Source organism: Salmo salar, chromosome ssa18 (assembly GCF_905237065.1).
Source record: "Salmo salar chromosome ssa18, Ssal_v3.1, whole genome shotgun sequence".
Taxonomy (NCBI): Eukaryota; Metazoa; Chordata; class Actinopteri; order Salmoniformes; family Salmonidae; genus Salmo; species Salmo salar.
In genome coordinates this window covers 9,065,060-9,080,595 of record NC_059459.1, presented here as the reverse complement: position 1 = coordinate 9,080,595, position 15,536 = coordinate 9,065,060, and the positions used below count along the sequence as shown (strand labels likewise).

Here is a 15,536-nt window from a genome sequence, read left to right as displayed (position 1 = left end):
ATGGCCTTTTTTGCCTTTACCTCCCTTATCTCACCTCATTTGCTCACTTTGTATATAGACTTATTTTTCTACTATATTATTGACGGTATGTTTGTTTTACTCCATTTGTAACTCTGTGTTATTGTATCTGTCAAACTGCTTGCTTTATCTTGGCCAGGTCACAATTGTAAATGAGAACTTGTTCTCAACTTGCCTACCTGGTTAAATAAAGATGAAATAAAAACATTTAAAAAATTTAAAAATGTAAAAGGCTAATTGATCATTACAAAACCCTTTTGCAATTATGTTAGCACAGCTAAAAACTGTTCTGATTAAAGAAGCAATAAACCTGTCCTTCATTAGACTAGGAGAGGAGTTGGAGGCACCTGTGCACAACTGAGCAAGGAAGAGTACAAGTACATTAGAGTGTCTAGTTTGAGATATAGACACCTCACAAGTCCTCAACTGGCAGCTTCATTAAATAGTACCCGCAAAACACCAGTCTCAACGTCAACAGTGAAGAGGCGACTCCGGGAGGCTGGCCTTCTAGGCAGAGTTGCAAAGAAAAAGCCATATCTCAGACTGGCCAATCAAAAGAAAAGATTAAGATTGGCAAAAGAACACAGACACTGGACAGAGGAACTCTGCCTAGAAGGCCAACATCCTCTTCACTGTTGACGTTGAGACTGGTGTTTTGCGGGTACTATTTAATGAAGCTGCCAGTTGAGGACTTATGAGGCATCTGTTTCTCAAACTAGACACTCTATTGTACTTGTCCTCTAACTCAGTTGTGCACCGAGGCCTCCCACTCCTCTTTCTATTCTGGTTAGAGTCAGTTTGAGCTGTTCTGTGAAGGGAGTTGTACACAGCGTTGTACCAGATCTTCAGTTTCTTGACAATTTCTCGCATGGAATAGCCTTCATTTCTCAGAACAAGAATAGACTGACAAGTTTCAGAAGAAAGCTCTTTGTTTCTGGCCATTTTGAGCCTGTAATCGAACCCACAAATGCTGATACTCCAGTCTGTATGTTTTCAGAACTACAAAATACTAAATCAGTATAACAGTATCTATACAGTATTTCATTTGTTTTCCAAAATAATCTCTCTATGTACACACGTGCAAACACACACACACACACACACACACACACACACACACACACACACACACACACACACACACACACACACACACACACACACACACACACACACACACACACACACACACACAGCGGAAAATTGCCACCTACACTCAAACTGACCACAGGTTCCCTCACCGGAATGCAGTGCCTGGTCTCCACAGTGACAGGTCTCCCCTCTCTCATGCTGTCCGTGAACCAGGAGATGTCCAGCACCTGCAGTCTGGAGACATCCCTCAGACCACTCCCCCGTAGCCATGCCCACAATGCCCCGGCCCGGTTATCCTCTGCCACCACGTGAGTGACCTCATCACTGCACAGGGAACAAGAAGAAGGGGGTCACAGGTCAGTCAGTCTGCAGGTATAATGCATGATTATGTGGTTACAAGTGGCGGTACACATCGCTACTGTAGAAGAGGTCCAGTGGTTACATAGAGCTGAGGACCGAGAACAACGTCAGGAACGGCGAGCCAACTCTAGCACCAACATCACCATCATCAAACCACCAACTCGGCTGTCAGCAGAATAGAGACCTTCACCAAGAGCAGACAACATCCGTCTGAAGCTATCAAGACTAGAATTTGCGCTCCAATTACTTTTTTTTTAACAAACTTGTATCTTCTTTTTTCTTTTTTCGTTTGTATACTGCAATTCAGCTTTAAGATGTACATTTGTACCAGACAGCCTAATTTATTTACTAATAGTAAATAAATAATGTATATGTATTGTAAGGCTTGTCGTAAGCAGTGGTGTAAAGTATTAAAGTACTACGTAAGTAGTATTTTAGGGTATTTGTACTCCTAAAGAAAATATATACTTTTACTCCCATACATTTTCCCTGTCACCCAAAAGTACTCGTTACAATTCGAATGCTCTGGCAGGACAGCAATATAGTCCAATTCACGCACCTAGCAATATAGCGTGTGGTCTTCCCTACTGCCTCTGATCTGGTGGACTCAACACAAATACTGCATTTGTAAATTATGTCTCAATGTTGGAGTGTTCCACTAGCTGTCCATAAAAAAATATATAAAAAAATTGTGCTGTCTGGTTTGCTTAACATAAGTAATTTTATGTATAGCATTTACTTTTACTCAAGTATGACATTTGAGTACTCTTTCCACCACTGTACTTCAGTACATTTAAAACCAGATACTTTTAGACTTTTACTCAAGAAGTATTTTACTGGGTGACTTTTGCTTTTACTGGAGTCATTTTCTATTAAGGTACTATATCTTTACTTTTACTCAAGTGTGTCAAGTTAAAACTTTTTCCACCGTCTTATTATCACTTCTCTGGATCAAAGGTCCCACTGAAGTGTTTAAAATGTCTCAGAGCCATCTATATGGCTCTAAAATGTCCCTTTGCTTGGAACTTGCCTTGATTTGTAGATTGTGAATCTGTCTGATTGTAACATCAGTGGTTCCTAGAAATTATTTGGTGTAGAAAGAGAACAAATTCACTGGCTTTATTTCTATTGTTTTAGAGAGAGATATAAAGGTCTTGGCAGGGACTACTATAACATGCCATATATGGACCAGCACAGACTGAACAGCATGCATCACAGCCTCCTCAGCAGGCCCTCTGAGCATCATTCAGATGTTTATGACTGAAAATACACCCCTAAGAGTGGAGATATGCATTCACATAGTGTATCACACAGCTCCATAGGAATCCTCACAACAGACGTGTCTGGTTTCCCCCCAAAAGGAAACCCTCTCTGTTTACTACCATACCAATGAGCCAATCAGAGCACCCGTGCGTGCATAATTATCCTCCCCATGCTCCTCCTTCTCCTCGCAGAGGTAAAACAGCATAACAGCTCCTTACGGCCCTCCCAGGACATCCCAGCAGTCTAAAAGAGTGTCGCTTCAGGAGCTTAATCGGCCAAATCAGCGGTGAGACTAATCCTCTGTCTCACTGCTCTGTGTACTGGTTGGCTGGTTGGCCTGCCACTGAGACCAGGTTTAGAGAGGCTACACAACAATAACAGCCCCAGAGTGAGGATCATCAGATAACACAAACAGTATGAGTGGGTAGAGCATATGAGCACATTCAATGGCATTGCACAGGTGTGAATATGACTATATGATTACCAAAAAGGAAAGTAATAATTCTGCACACTGCCAACACCAACTTTAGAAGTATATTGGGGTGAACTGAATCTTGATTTTTGCAGAAAAATAAATGGTATAACTCATCATTTTGGAAAAAGGAAAAAGAAAGTGTCCTTCAGACTGACAGCCTTGTTGATTCTAACAAGACAGGAAGTCTTTCAGACGGTCACAATCGAATGTTGATTGATGTAGACATCCAACCCTGTGGTTAAATTGATAGGTACTGAATTTAGCCATGGTGGGTTTGTTCTTATAAACACGGGGTAAAGAAAATTGTGCTCTCTCTCTCTCGCACATGCTCTTTTATACTCTGCACTCCTTACAGAAACATAGCCCCTATAATCCAACCCTAATTTAGATATTTTTCCAACTTGTGACCAGCAGTGAATGTAAAATGGCACAGCAGATGCAAATGAACTAGCACGCGGCACTGCACCCGAAGGGAGTTCCAGGAACAGCGGGACCCTGAGCCCCAGTGCAGTGAGCAAGGATATGCTATATTCAATGGGGTTCAGACAGGGAGAGATGACGCTAGTGCTAAGTGAAGTCTCTCTACATTGCATCCCACTAGGAGAGCCAAGATCAAGATTACGGAAAGTGTGTATCGTATAACATAATTATCGACATGCCATTCATTTTACACCAGCTAAAGACAAAATCACAGACTAGCTCAGCACAAAAAAAATCCTACAATAAGCTCACAATTCAGAAAACTTGATCATGTTGTTGTGTATTTGCATTTTAGAGTTGAAATTAGAAAGGTGAACCTAAACAGATGATAAATGAGGGTTTGTGCCTCTCGTCCACATCACAAACAGCATTCACACCCACTAAACTGTGTGTGCGCCTGCGTGCTTGTGTGTGTGTAACGTTCAAGAGAACGCATATCTTGTTTGTGAAAGGCTGAATTAGAGAGGTGTTTATCAAAACTGCCCAATACAATTATTACATTGTATTTTTTAGAGATTCTTTAGGATACAGTAGCTTGCGAAAGTATTCACCCCTCTTGGCATTTTTCCTATTTTGTTGCCTTACAACCTGGAATTGAAATTGATTTTTGGGGGGGTTTGTATCATTCGATTTACACAACATGCCTACCACTTTGAAGATGCAAAATATTTTTTATTGTGAAACAAACAAGAAATAAGACAAAAAAAGAAAGAAAACTTGAGCTTGCATAACTGTTCACCCCAAAAGTCAATACTTTGTAGAGCCACCTTTTCCAGCAATTACAGCTGCAAGTCTCTTGGGGTATGTCTCTATAAGCTTGGCACATCCAGCCACTGGGATCTTTGCCCATATTTCAAGGCAAAACTGCTCCACCTCCTTCAAGTTGGATGGGTTCCTCTGGTGTACAGCAATCTTTAAGTCATACCACAGATTCTCAATTGGATTGAGATCTGGGCTTTGACTAGGCCATTCCAAGACATTTAAATGTTTCCCCTTAAACCATTCAAGTGTTGCTTTAGCAGTATGCTTAGGGTCATTGTCCTGCTAGAAGGTGAACCTCCGTCCCAGTCTCAAATCTCTGGAAGACTGAAACGGATTTCCCCTCAAGAATTTCCCTGTATTTAAAGCCATCCATCATTCCTTCAATTCTGACCAGTTTCTCAGTCCCTACCGATGAAAAACATCCCCACAGCATGATGCTGCCACTACCATGCTTCACTGTGGGGATTTTGATCTCGGGGTGATGAGAGGTGTTGGGTTTGCGCCAGACATAGCATTTTCCTTGATTGCCAAAAGCTCAATTTTAGTCTCATCTGACCAGAGTACCTTCTTCCATATGTTCGGGGAGTCTTTCACATGCCTTTTGGCGAACACCAAACGTGTTCGCTTAATTTTTTCTTTAAGCAATGGTGTTTTTCTGGCCACTCTTCCGTAAAGCCCAGCCCTGTGGAGTGTACGGCTTAAAGTGGTCCTATGGACAGATACTCCAATCTCCGCTGTGAAGCTTTGCAGCTCCTTCAGGGTTATCTTTGGTCTCTTTGTTGCCTCTCTGATTAATGCCCTCCTTGCCTGGTCCGTGAGTTTTGGTGGGCGGCCCTCTCTTGGCAGGTTTGTTGTGGTGCCATATTCTTTGCATTTTTTAATAATGGATTTAATGGTGCTCTGTGGGATGTTCAAAGTTTCTGATATTTTTTTATAACCCAACCCTGATCTGTACTTCAAACTGTAGAACTGGGTTTTACAGTTTGAACCCCTGCTGTCTCTGGCTCCACACCCACCCACCCCGCCCGACCATCTAGATGTGTGAAAGTTATTGTGTAACATTTCTGGGAGTGTGTAATCTTACATTTTGTATTACCATATAATTTTTTTATGTTTTCTATAGTTATCTACTTGAAAAATGTCTCAATTGACCAATTTGGCACATTTGGCAGACTTGATAGAAAATATTGTGCAGTATTGCAGTGCTTTACTGGATCAAGCTGAAACTTTGCACACACACTGCTGCTGTCTAGTGGCCAAAATCTAAATTGCGCCTAGACTCCTATATTATATTATGTTCTTTCTCTTGCATTTCAAATATGATGGAACAAAAAAAAATAGAATACACATGTTTTTTTCTTTGTATTATCTTCTACCAGATCTAATGTGTTATATTCTCCTACATTAATTTCACATTTCCACTAACTTCAAAGTGTTTACTTTCAAATGATATCAAGAATATGCATATACTTGCTTCAGGTCCTGAGCTACAGGCAGTTATATTTGGGTATGTCACATGTTATTGTGTCACAAAGTGGTATTGAAATGTATTTAATTGTCATTTTTTGTGAACAATATACACAAAATACTCTGTAATGTCAAAGTGGAAGAAAAATTAAGATATATTATTATTATTGTTGCAGAAATATTCAGCCCCTTTTGTTTAGGCAAGCGTAAATCCCTTCAGGAGTCAAATTTGGCTTAAGAAATCACATAAAAAGTTACATAGACTCACTTTGTGTGAAATAATAGGGCATGACATGATTATTAAATGAATAACCTTTCCTCTGTCCACCATACATATAACATCTGGAAGGTCCCTCAGTCAATTATTGAATGTCAAGCACAGATTCAACTACAAAGACCAGAGAGCTTTTTGAAAGCCTACAAAAAAGGGAAGTGATTGGTAGATGGGTAACAATAACAAATCTGACATTTAATATACTTTTAAGTATGGTCTAGTTCAGGGATCATCAACTAGATTCAGCCGCGGGCCAATTTTTTCTTGAGGGGATGGTCTGGGGCTGGAACAAAGTAAAACAACATTTTTACACAGCAAATTGCCCGCAAGAAGCCTAAACAGATACAGTATAATATTTGACTAAAATATAATCATCTCGAACCTTGATTACATTTGGGAATATTGTCCTGCGTAGGGTGCCGTCTTTTGGATGGGACGCTAAAATGAGTGTCCTGACTCTCTGTGGTCATTCAAAATCCTATGGCACTTATTGTAAGAGTAGGAGTGTTCACCCTGGTGTCATGGCTAAATTCCCAACCTGGCCACATTCCATCATGGCCACCAAATCATTCCCCTCATTCCTAATTGGCATATATCCCTCCTCACCTCTCCACCAGATAGCTGATATGTGTGGAGAGTTCTGGCACAAAAATGGTCACCGTGTATTATTGAGAATGGATGTCCAACAATGAAAATTCAACAATTCTTTGTTTGTTTTTATAATTTTTCCCAGGAAACTTGGGAGGCCAAATAAAACCACTCCGAGCAGCAGGACAGGAATGAAACTGCTCAGTGATGTTATAATGAGGACATTGGTGATTTTAAACATCTACAGAGTTAAATGGCTGTGATGGGAGAGGGCTGAGGACGGATCAACAACATTGTAGTGACTTCACAATAATGACCTAAATGACAGAGTGAAAAGAAGAACACAAATATACAAAATATTCCAAAACATGCAACAAGGCACTAAAGTAATACTGCAAAAAAACATGGCAAAGGAATACACTTTTTGGCCTAAATGCAAAGTCCTATGTTCAGGGCTAGGAACCTATCTGTATGTTCCTCGGTTTGGGGCAAATCCAACACAACACATTACTGAGTAACTGCCTACTTATTTTCAAGCATGGAGGTGGCTGCGTCATGGTATGGGTACGCTTGACATCGGAAAATACAGGATAAAAAGAAACGGGATAGGGCTAAGCACAGGCAAAATCCTAGAGCAAAACCTGCTTCAGTCTGCTTTATACCAGACACCAGGAGAGGAATTCACCTTTCAGTATGTCAATAACCTAGAACACAAGGCCAAATCTACACTGGAGTTGCTTACCAATAAGACAGTGAATGTTCCTAAATGGCCAATTTACAGTTTTGACTTAAATCTGCCTGAAATTCTATGGCAAGATGTAAAAATGGCTGTCTAGCCATAATCCCCAAAATATTCTGGCATGGTTTAGATATTGTCTGTCGGAAAGATATCAGTTTGTCTCTGTGGATGGTTTGTCCTCTGACAGAGCAACATACATTTCGGTGTTCCGCAAGGCTCCGTTTTAGGACCACTATTGTTTTCACTATATATTTTACCTCTTGGTGATGTCATTCGGAAACATAATGTTAACTTTCACTGCTTTGCGGACGGCACACAGCTGTACATTTCGATGAAACATAGTGAAGCCCCAAAATTCCCCTCCCTGGAAGCCTGTGTTTTAGACATAAGGAAGTGGATGTCGGCAAATGTTGTACTTTTAAACTCGGACAAAAGAGAGATACTAGTTCTAGGTCCCAAGAAACAAAGAGATCTTCTGTTGAATCTGACAATTAATCTTGATGGTTGTACAATCGTCTCAAATAAGACTGTAAAGGACCTTGGCGTTACTCTGGACGCTGATCTCTCTTTTGACAAACATATCAAGACTGTTTCAAGGGCAGCTTTTTTCCATCTACAGCAAAAAAAAAGAAACGTCCCTTTTTCAGGACCCTGTCTTTCAAAGATAATTAGGAAAAATCCAAATAACTTCACAGATCTTCATTGTAAAGAGTTTAAACACTGTTTCCCATGCTTGTTCAATGAACCACAAACAATTAATGAACATGCACCCGTGGAACGGTCGTTATTAAGACACTAACAGCTTACAGACGGTAGGCAATTAAGGTCACAGTTATGAAAACTTAGGACACTAAAAAGGTCTTTCTACTGACTCTGAATACACCAAAAGAAAGATGCCCAGGGTCCCTGCTCATCTGTGTGAATGTGCCTTAGGTATGCTGCAAGGAGGCATGAGGACTGCAGATGTGGCCAGGGCAATAAATTGCAATGTCCGTCTGTGAGACGCCTAAGACAGAGCTACAGGGAAACAGGACGGACAGCTGATCATCCTCGCAGTGGCAGACCACGTGTAGCAACACCTGCACAGGATTGGTACATCCGAACATCACACCTGCGGGACAGGTACAGGATGGCAACAACAACTGCCCAAGTTACACCAGGAACGCACAATCCCTCTATCAGTGCTCAGACTGTTCGCAATAGGCTGAGAGAGGCTGGACTGAGGGCTTGTAGGCCTGTTGTAAGGCAGGTCCTCACCAGACATCACCGGCAACAATGTCGCCTATGGGCACAAACCCATCGTCACTGGACCACACAGCACTGGCAAAAAGTGCTTTTCTCTGACAAGTCGCAGTTTTGTCTCACCAGGGGTGAAGGTCGGATTTGCGTGTATCGCAGAAGGAATGAGCGTTACACCGAGGCCTGTACTCTGGGGCGGGATCGATTTGGAGGTGGAGTGTCCGTCATCGTCTGGGGCGGTGTGTCCCAGCATCATCGGACTGAGCTTGTTGTCATTGCAGGCAATCGCAATGCTGTGCTTTACAGGGAAGGCATCCTCCTCCCTCATGTGGTACCCTTCCTGCTGTCTCCTCCTGACATGACCCTCCAGCATGACAATGCCACCAGCCATACTGCTCGTTCTGTGCGTGATTTCCTGCAAGACAGGAATATCAGTGTTCTGCCATGGCCAGCGAAGAGCCTGGATCTCAGTCCCATTGAGCATGTCTGGGACCTGTTGGATCGGAGGGTGAGGGCTAGGGCCATTCCCTCCAGAAATGTCTGGGAACTTGCAGGTGCCTTGGTGGAAGAGTGGGGTAACATCTCACAGAAAGAACTGGCAAATCTGGTGCCATCCATGAGGAGGAGATGCGCTGCAGTACTTAATGCAGCTGGTGGCCACGCCAGATTCCGACTGTTACTTTTGATTTTGACCCCCATTTTGTTCAGGGACACATTATTCTATTTCTGTTAGTCACATGTCTGTGGAATTTGTTCAGTTTATGTCTCAGTTGTTGAATCTTGTTATGTTCATACAAATATTTACACATGTTAAGTTTGTGGAAATAAAACCCGGTTGACAGTGAGAGGAGTGTAAATAGTGTAAATAGATCAGTCTCGTCCAAAACTGAGATTTGTAAGTGAGTTCATCATGACTTATTGGATGGTTGGCTATGGATTACTATCATGCCTACTTGCCCAGTCCCCACTAACATGAGAGAAGCAGCTGTGCTGATTGATCCGCTGCGCACACTCTATTCAATCATAGCAGCCAGAAACTCCAGACAGTGAGATAGACTTGCCCAATACGCAGCGCCTCAGACTTGTTTACATAAAACAACACATCGCAATGTTATGCTGAAATAACCCTTTGCCCTAAGCCCTTTATGGAATGGTCATTTGCTGATGTGTTTGATAGTGTCAGTCACTCGAATCTGCCACTTTTTTGGTCAAAATGAGAATTGAGCTGATCAGAGCGCACTTGTATCCCAACTGCAACTTGTTAATATTCCAAAACCCATTCGTGAACAATCTTGCATGTGTCTCCCACGCAAGCAATTTTGTAACATGATTCCCTATTAAACACTGCCAGACAGACTCACACTCTGGTAATAGATAGTGAGAAAGTTGTAAAAAAACTAAATGGCACGTCGCCACTCGCCAGTGACTTGATTAGACGAGTGTGGCCTGGCTGCACAATGTGCCTGCTAGCTACTACTTGCTATCTTCATTGACAAACACAGAGTTGGAACTTAGCTAGCTAGCAAGTGATTTGGGGCACTGATAAACAGTGTTTAGCTTGTTTAGCTTGCTTTATTTCAATAGTTTGACAGCTTGCAGATGATGAAGTTGTAGACATGTTATGTATCTCAGAAATCAGTCCTGAGTACGCAGCCAGACTTTCTCGCACTTACTAGTTTTTCATGCAAATTTTTTTACTTGAGAAATACTGCATCAAACAACTTAGCTAAATGTAAAATTGTGCAACTAAAACCTACCAGGGTACAATATGCAAACAGAACACACCCACATAAAACCACACCCCCAAGACAACTCTCGTTTGGCTTCAGTTATGGCGCTAGCATTTCTTAATGAGAAATCTTCAAAACTGCTTGAGGCGTTGCCTTCAACTAGCAGAGGATACTCTGCCACCAGTCGACTCAGCACAGATAAATATGATGGCACCCCATCTAAATGCTGTGGCTTCCTACTGCAGTGCTCCCTCTACTTTGCGCACCAGATGGGAGCCCCCACCACCGAGAGGTCCAAGGTTGCCACAGTTATTTCTCTGCTGACTGGGCGGGCATTGGAATGGGCCACGGCCATCTGGGAGAAAGGAGAGGAGGAGCTGGATTCACATGAGGGGTTCATGGCTCTGTTCAGAGGTATCTTCGATCATCCACCGGAGGGCAGAGAGAGGTTGAGAGCCAACGCCAACTACAGAAGGAAGACCAGACTGCTGCCGAGTACACGCTCACTTTCCGGATCGTAGCAGCATCCAGATGATGGAATGAGCCGGCGCTTCGAACGCTATTCAGAAGAGGACTGCACAAGGAGGTCCAAATGGAACTGGCTTGTCGAGACGACAACCTCTCCTTGGACATACTCATTGGATGGCCATCTGTCTGCATAACCTACTTCGGGAGTGTAAGCACTCTCATCGCTGTTCTCCCTCCCTCAGTGAACACTTTGGATTAGAGCCTGAACCCATGGAGGAAAGGGGTCATTCTGGTCAAGGAGGTCACCAGCTCCAGCAGCGTCCGGTACGTCCCAACTCGGGATCCACGAAAACTGAGGGACTGTCATGTGATGTTCCACCTCCTTGGTCAGGTGTGAATATCCCCTCTTCATCACTTTCTGCCAAACCCTTTTTGGTGTTTATCCTGTTGGGGGTAGGGGGCAGTATTTACACGGCCAGATAAAAAAACGTACCCGATTTAATCTGGTTATTACTACTGCCCAGAAACTAGAATATGCATATAATTATTGGCTTTGGATAGAAAACACCCTAAAGTTTCTAAAACTGTTTGAATGGTGTCTGTGAGTATAACAGAACTCATATGGCAGGCAAAAACCTGAGAAGATTCCTTACAGGAAGTGACCTCTCTGACTATTCCTTGAGCTTCTTGTCTCTGTTTATTGAAGACTGAGGATCTTTGCTGTAACGTGACACTTCCTACGGCTCCCATAGGCTCTCAGAACCCGGGAAAAAGCTGAATGATATCGAGGCAGCCTCTGGCTGAAACACATTATCGCCTTTGGCAAGTGGCCGATCAGAGGACAATGGGCTTAGGCGTGTGCAAGAGTCGACCCCATGCTTTCTTTTCTTTCGTCTTTTTACCTAAACGCAGATTCCCGGTCGGAATATTATCGCTTTTTTACGAGAAAAATGGCATAAAAATTTATTTTAAACAGCGGTTGACATGCTTCGAAGTACGGTAATGGAATATTTAGAATTTTTTTGTCACGAAATGCGTCGTGCTCGTCACCCTTCTTTACCATTCGGATAGTGTCTTGAACGCACGAACAAAACGCCGCAATTTGGATATAACTATGGATTATTTTGAACCAAACCAACATTTGTTATTGAAGTAGAAGTCCTGCGAGTGCATTCTGACGAAGAACACCAAAGGTAATAACATTTTTCTTATAGTAAATCGGACTTTGGTGAGTGCTAAACTTGCCGGGTGTCTAAATAGCTAGCCCTGTGATGCCGGGCTATCTACTGAGAATTTTGCAAAATGTGCTTTCACCGAAAAGCTATTTTAAAATCGGACATATCGAGTGCATAGAGGAGTTCTGTATCTATAATTCTTAAAATAATTGTTATGCTTTTTGTGAACGTTTATCGTGAGTAATTTAGTAAATTTTTTGTAAATTCACCGGAAGTTTGCGGGGGGTATGCTAGTTCTGAACGTCACATGCTAATGTAAAAAGCTGGTTTTTGATATAAATATGAACTTGATTGAACAAAACATGCATGTATTGTATAACATAATGTCCTAGGGTTGTCATCTGATGAAGATCATCAAAGGTTAGTGCTGCATTTAGCTGTCTTCTGGGTTTATGTGACATTATATGCTAGCTTGAAAAATGGGTGTCTGATTATTTCTGGCTGGGTACTCTGCTGACATAATCTAATGTTTTGCTTTCGTTGTAAAGCTTTTTTGAAATCGGACAGTGTGGTTAGATTAACGAGAGTCTTGTCTTTAAAATGGTGTAAAATAGTCATATGTTTGAGAAATTGAAGTAATAGCATTTCTAAGGTATTTGAATAACGCGCCACAGGATTCCACTGGCTGTTACGTAGGTGGGACGATTTCGTCCCGCCGACCCTAGAGAGGTTATCACACTAGTTGACTTTCCCTAATGTGTACTGTTTCTATAGTGTTAGTGGATTCCGGTGCCGCAGGGAACTTTATTGACCAGACCCTTGTCTCCTCTCTTAACATCACCTCATACCAGCTCTCTTCTCCTTTCCCGGTTCAAGCCCTCGATAATCGGCCATTAGGTTCCGGGACATCACACACATCACCAAACCCCTCAGCCTCACCATGGAGTCCATCCATCAGGAGAATATTCCCTTCTTCATCACCAGTGCACCAGCTCACAAGATCATCCTCAGCCTCCCTTGGCTTCAATGCCCTAATCCCACCATCTCATGGTTGAGGATGAAAATCACGGACTGGGCACCCGAATGCCGGAGGACCTGCTTTCCCGTCCCCTGTGGTTCCACGTCAGTTGAGAGTCCTGTGGTTGCCCTTCAGTCCAACATCCCGGAGGCATACCAGGACCTGCGGGAGGTATTTTCCAAAACCCGCGCCACCTGTCTCCCTCCTCATCGCCCCTGGGACTGTGCTATCGACCTGCTTGCAGGCTCTGAGCCCCTGTACAGATGCATCTACCCTCTGTCGGTGGCTGAAACCAAGGCCATGGAGCACATCCATGAGGCGCTCCAACAAGGTTTCATCGGCACGTCCACTTCTCCTTTGTCTGCAGGCTTCTTATTCATGGGCAAGAAGGATGGAGCGTTTTCGTCCGTGTATTGATTACAGAGGACTCAGTAAGATCACCACCAAGTACCATTACCCTTTCCCATTGGTGCCGGCAGCCAACAGCTCTGCAGGGCCCAGTTCTTCACTAAATTGGACCTGCAGAGTGCATACAATCTCATCCACATCCGGGAGGGGGGATGAATGGAAGACAGCTTTTAGTACGATGTCTGGTCACTACGAGTACTTGGTGATGCTATTTGGCTTAGCTAATGCTCTGTCAGTGTTACAGGCATTCATCAATGAGGTATTCTGGGACATGCTCGGACGCCAACATCGTGGTCTACTCGGCTACCTTGGAGGATCACATCGCTCATGTCCGAGTAGTTCAGGAACGCCTACTGGCTAACTAACGGTTTGTCAAGGCTGAGAAGTGCCAGTTTCATCAGGAGGCTGTCTCCTTCCTAGGCTACCAAGTCAGCCCGCAATGAGTGAAGATGGATGTCAAGAAGGTTGATGCGGTCAGGACATGGCCAGTCCCAACCACCATAAAGCGGTTACAACGATTTTTGGGGTTTGCCAACTTCTACCGCCATTTCATCAGGAACTTTAGTTCCATCGCCGCTCCTCTCACCTCTCTCCTCAAGAGTGGTCCCAGAAGGTTGGTGTGGAGTCAAGCAGCTGACAAGGCCTTTCGCCTACTGAAGGGACGTTTGACCTCCACCCCATTGCTCAAACACCCAGATCCCACAATACCCTTTGTGGTGGAGGTGGACGCTTCAGAGGTGGGCGTGGGGGCTGTCCTGTCTCAACGACAAGGTAATCCACAAAAATTGTATCCATGTGCGTATTACTCTAAGCAACTGTCCCCTACAGAGAGGAATTGCGACGTTGGCGGTGAAGTTGACATTAGAGGAGTGGAGACACTGGCTGGAGGGCGCCAAGGACCCATTCGTCATCCTCACCGACCATCGGAACCGGGAGTACATACGGACAGCGAGGAGGCTGAATCTGCGCCGTTGCTGGACATCCAGGTATTTTTCGTGCTACTCAATCTGTCTCCGAGAAGTATCGGTGGCCTACCTTGGCGCATGACGTTATTCGCTACGTCAACTCTTGTTCCGTATGTGCTCAAACCAAATCCCCCCGGCACGCTCCAGCAAGGAAACTCCTTCCCGTGCCTCAGCGTCCCTGGTCTCATCTATCCATTGACTTTGTCACTGATCTCCCCTCCTCTGATGGTTTCACCAACATTTTGGTGGTTGTGGATAGATTTTCCAAATCCTGTCATCTCATCCCTCTCGCTGGTCTCCCTACTACTCTCCAGGTCGCTGAGGCACTATTACAGCAGGTCTTCCGGCATTATTGCCTTCCGTAGGACATTGTGTCCAACCATGGCACCCAATTCACATCACAAGTATAGAGGGCCTTTATAGAGAAGCTCTGGGTCACAGTCAGCCTCACTTCCAGGTATAGGCCTCAGTCTAACGGGCAGGTGGAGAGGATGAACCAGGAGCTGGGGAGGTTCCTGCGGAGTTACTGCCAGGGCGGGCAGGGAGAGTGGGCCCGATTCCTTCCATGGGCGGAGTATGCCCAGAATTCATTACGTCACTCTTCCACAGGGCTGACTGCCTTCCAGTGTGTTCTGGGTTTTCAGCTGGCCCTGGCTGTGTGGACCCCAGGCCAGACCGAAGCTCCCATGGGGGATGTATGGTTCAGGCGTGCAGAAGAAGTGTGGAGCAAGGCCCAAGTGAGACTCCAGTGAGCCGTCCACCATCAGAAGGAGAAGGCAGAGCACCACCGCAGTAAGACTTCCATGTTCCATCCTGGGAATCGTGTCTGGCTCTCTACCAGGAACCTCCCACTCAGCCTGAGCCTCCAGTTTGTGGGGCCGTTCAAGGTTCTCCGGAGGGTCAACGAGCAAGGACATTCAGAGACTTGCCCCGAAGCCACTCCTGTGTTTTCTTGGCTGTGTACTTAGGATCGTTGTCATGTTGGAAGGTCAGCCTTCACCCCAGTTTGAGGTCT

General features: G+C 44.1%; 1 protein-coding gene across 1 annotated transcript in view; it reads right to left on the bottom strand.

The window, feature by feature from the left end:
- The window catches only part of LOC106576788 (DNA nucleotidylexotransferase), a 172,898-nt gene that overhangs the window by 153,437 nt on the left and 3,925 nt on the right, over positions 1-15,536 (bottom strand). Inside the window, exon 2 of the mRNA XM_014154191.2 lies at positions 1,260-1,434. Coding sequence (XP_014009666.1) covers positions 1,260-1,434 — 175 coding nt within the window. The remainder of the gene's footprint in view (positions 1-1,259; positions 1,435-15,536) is intronic.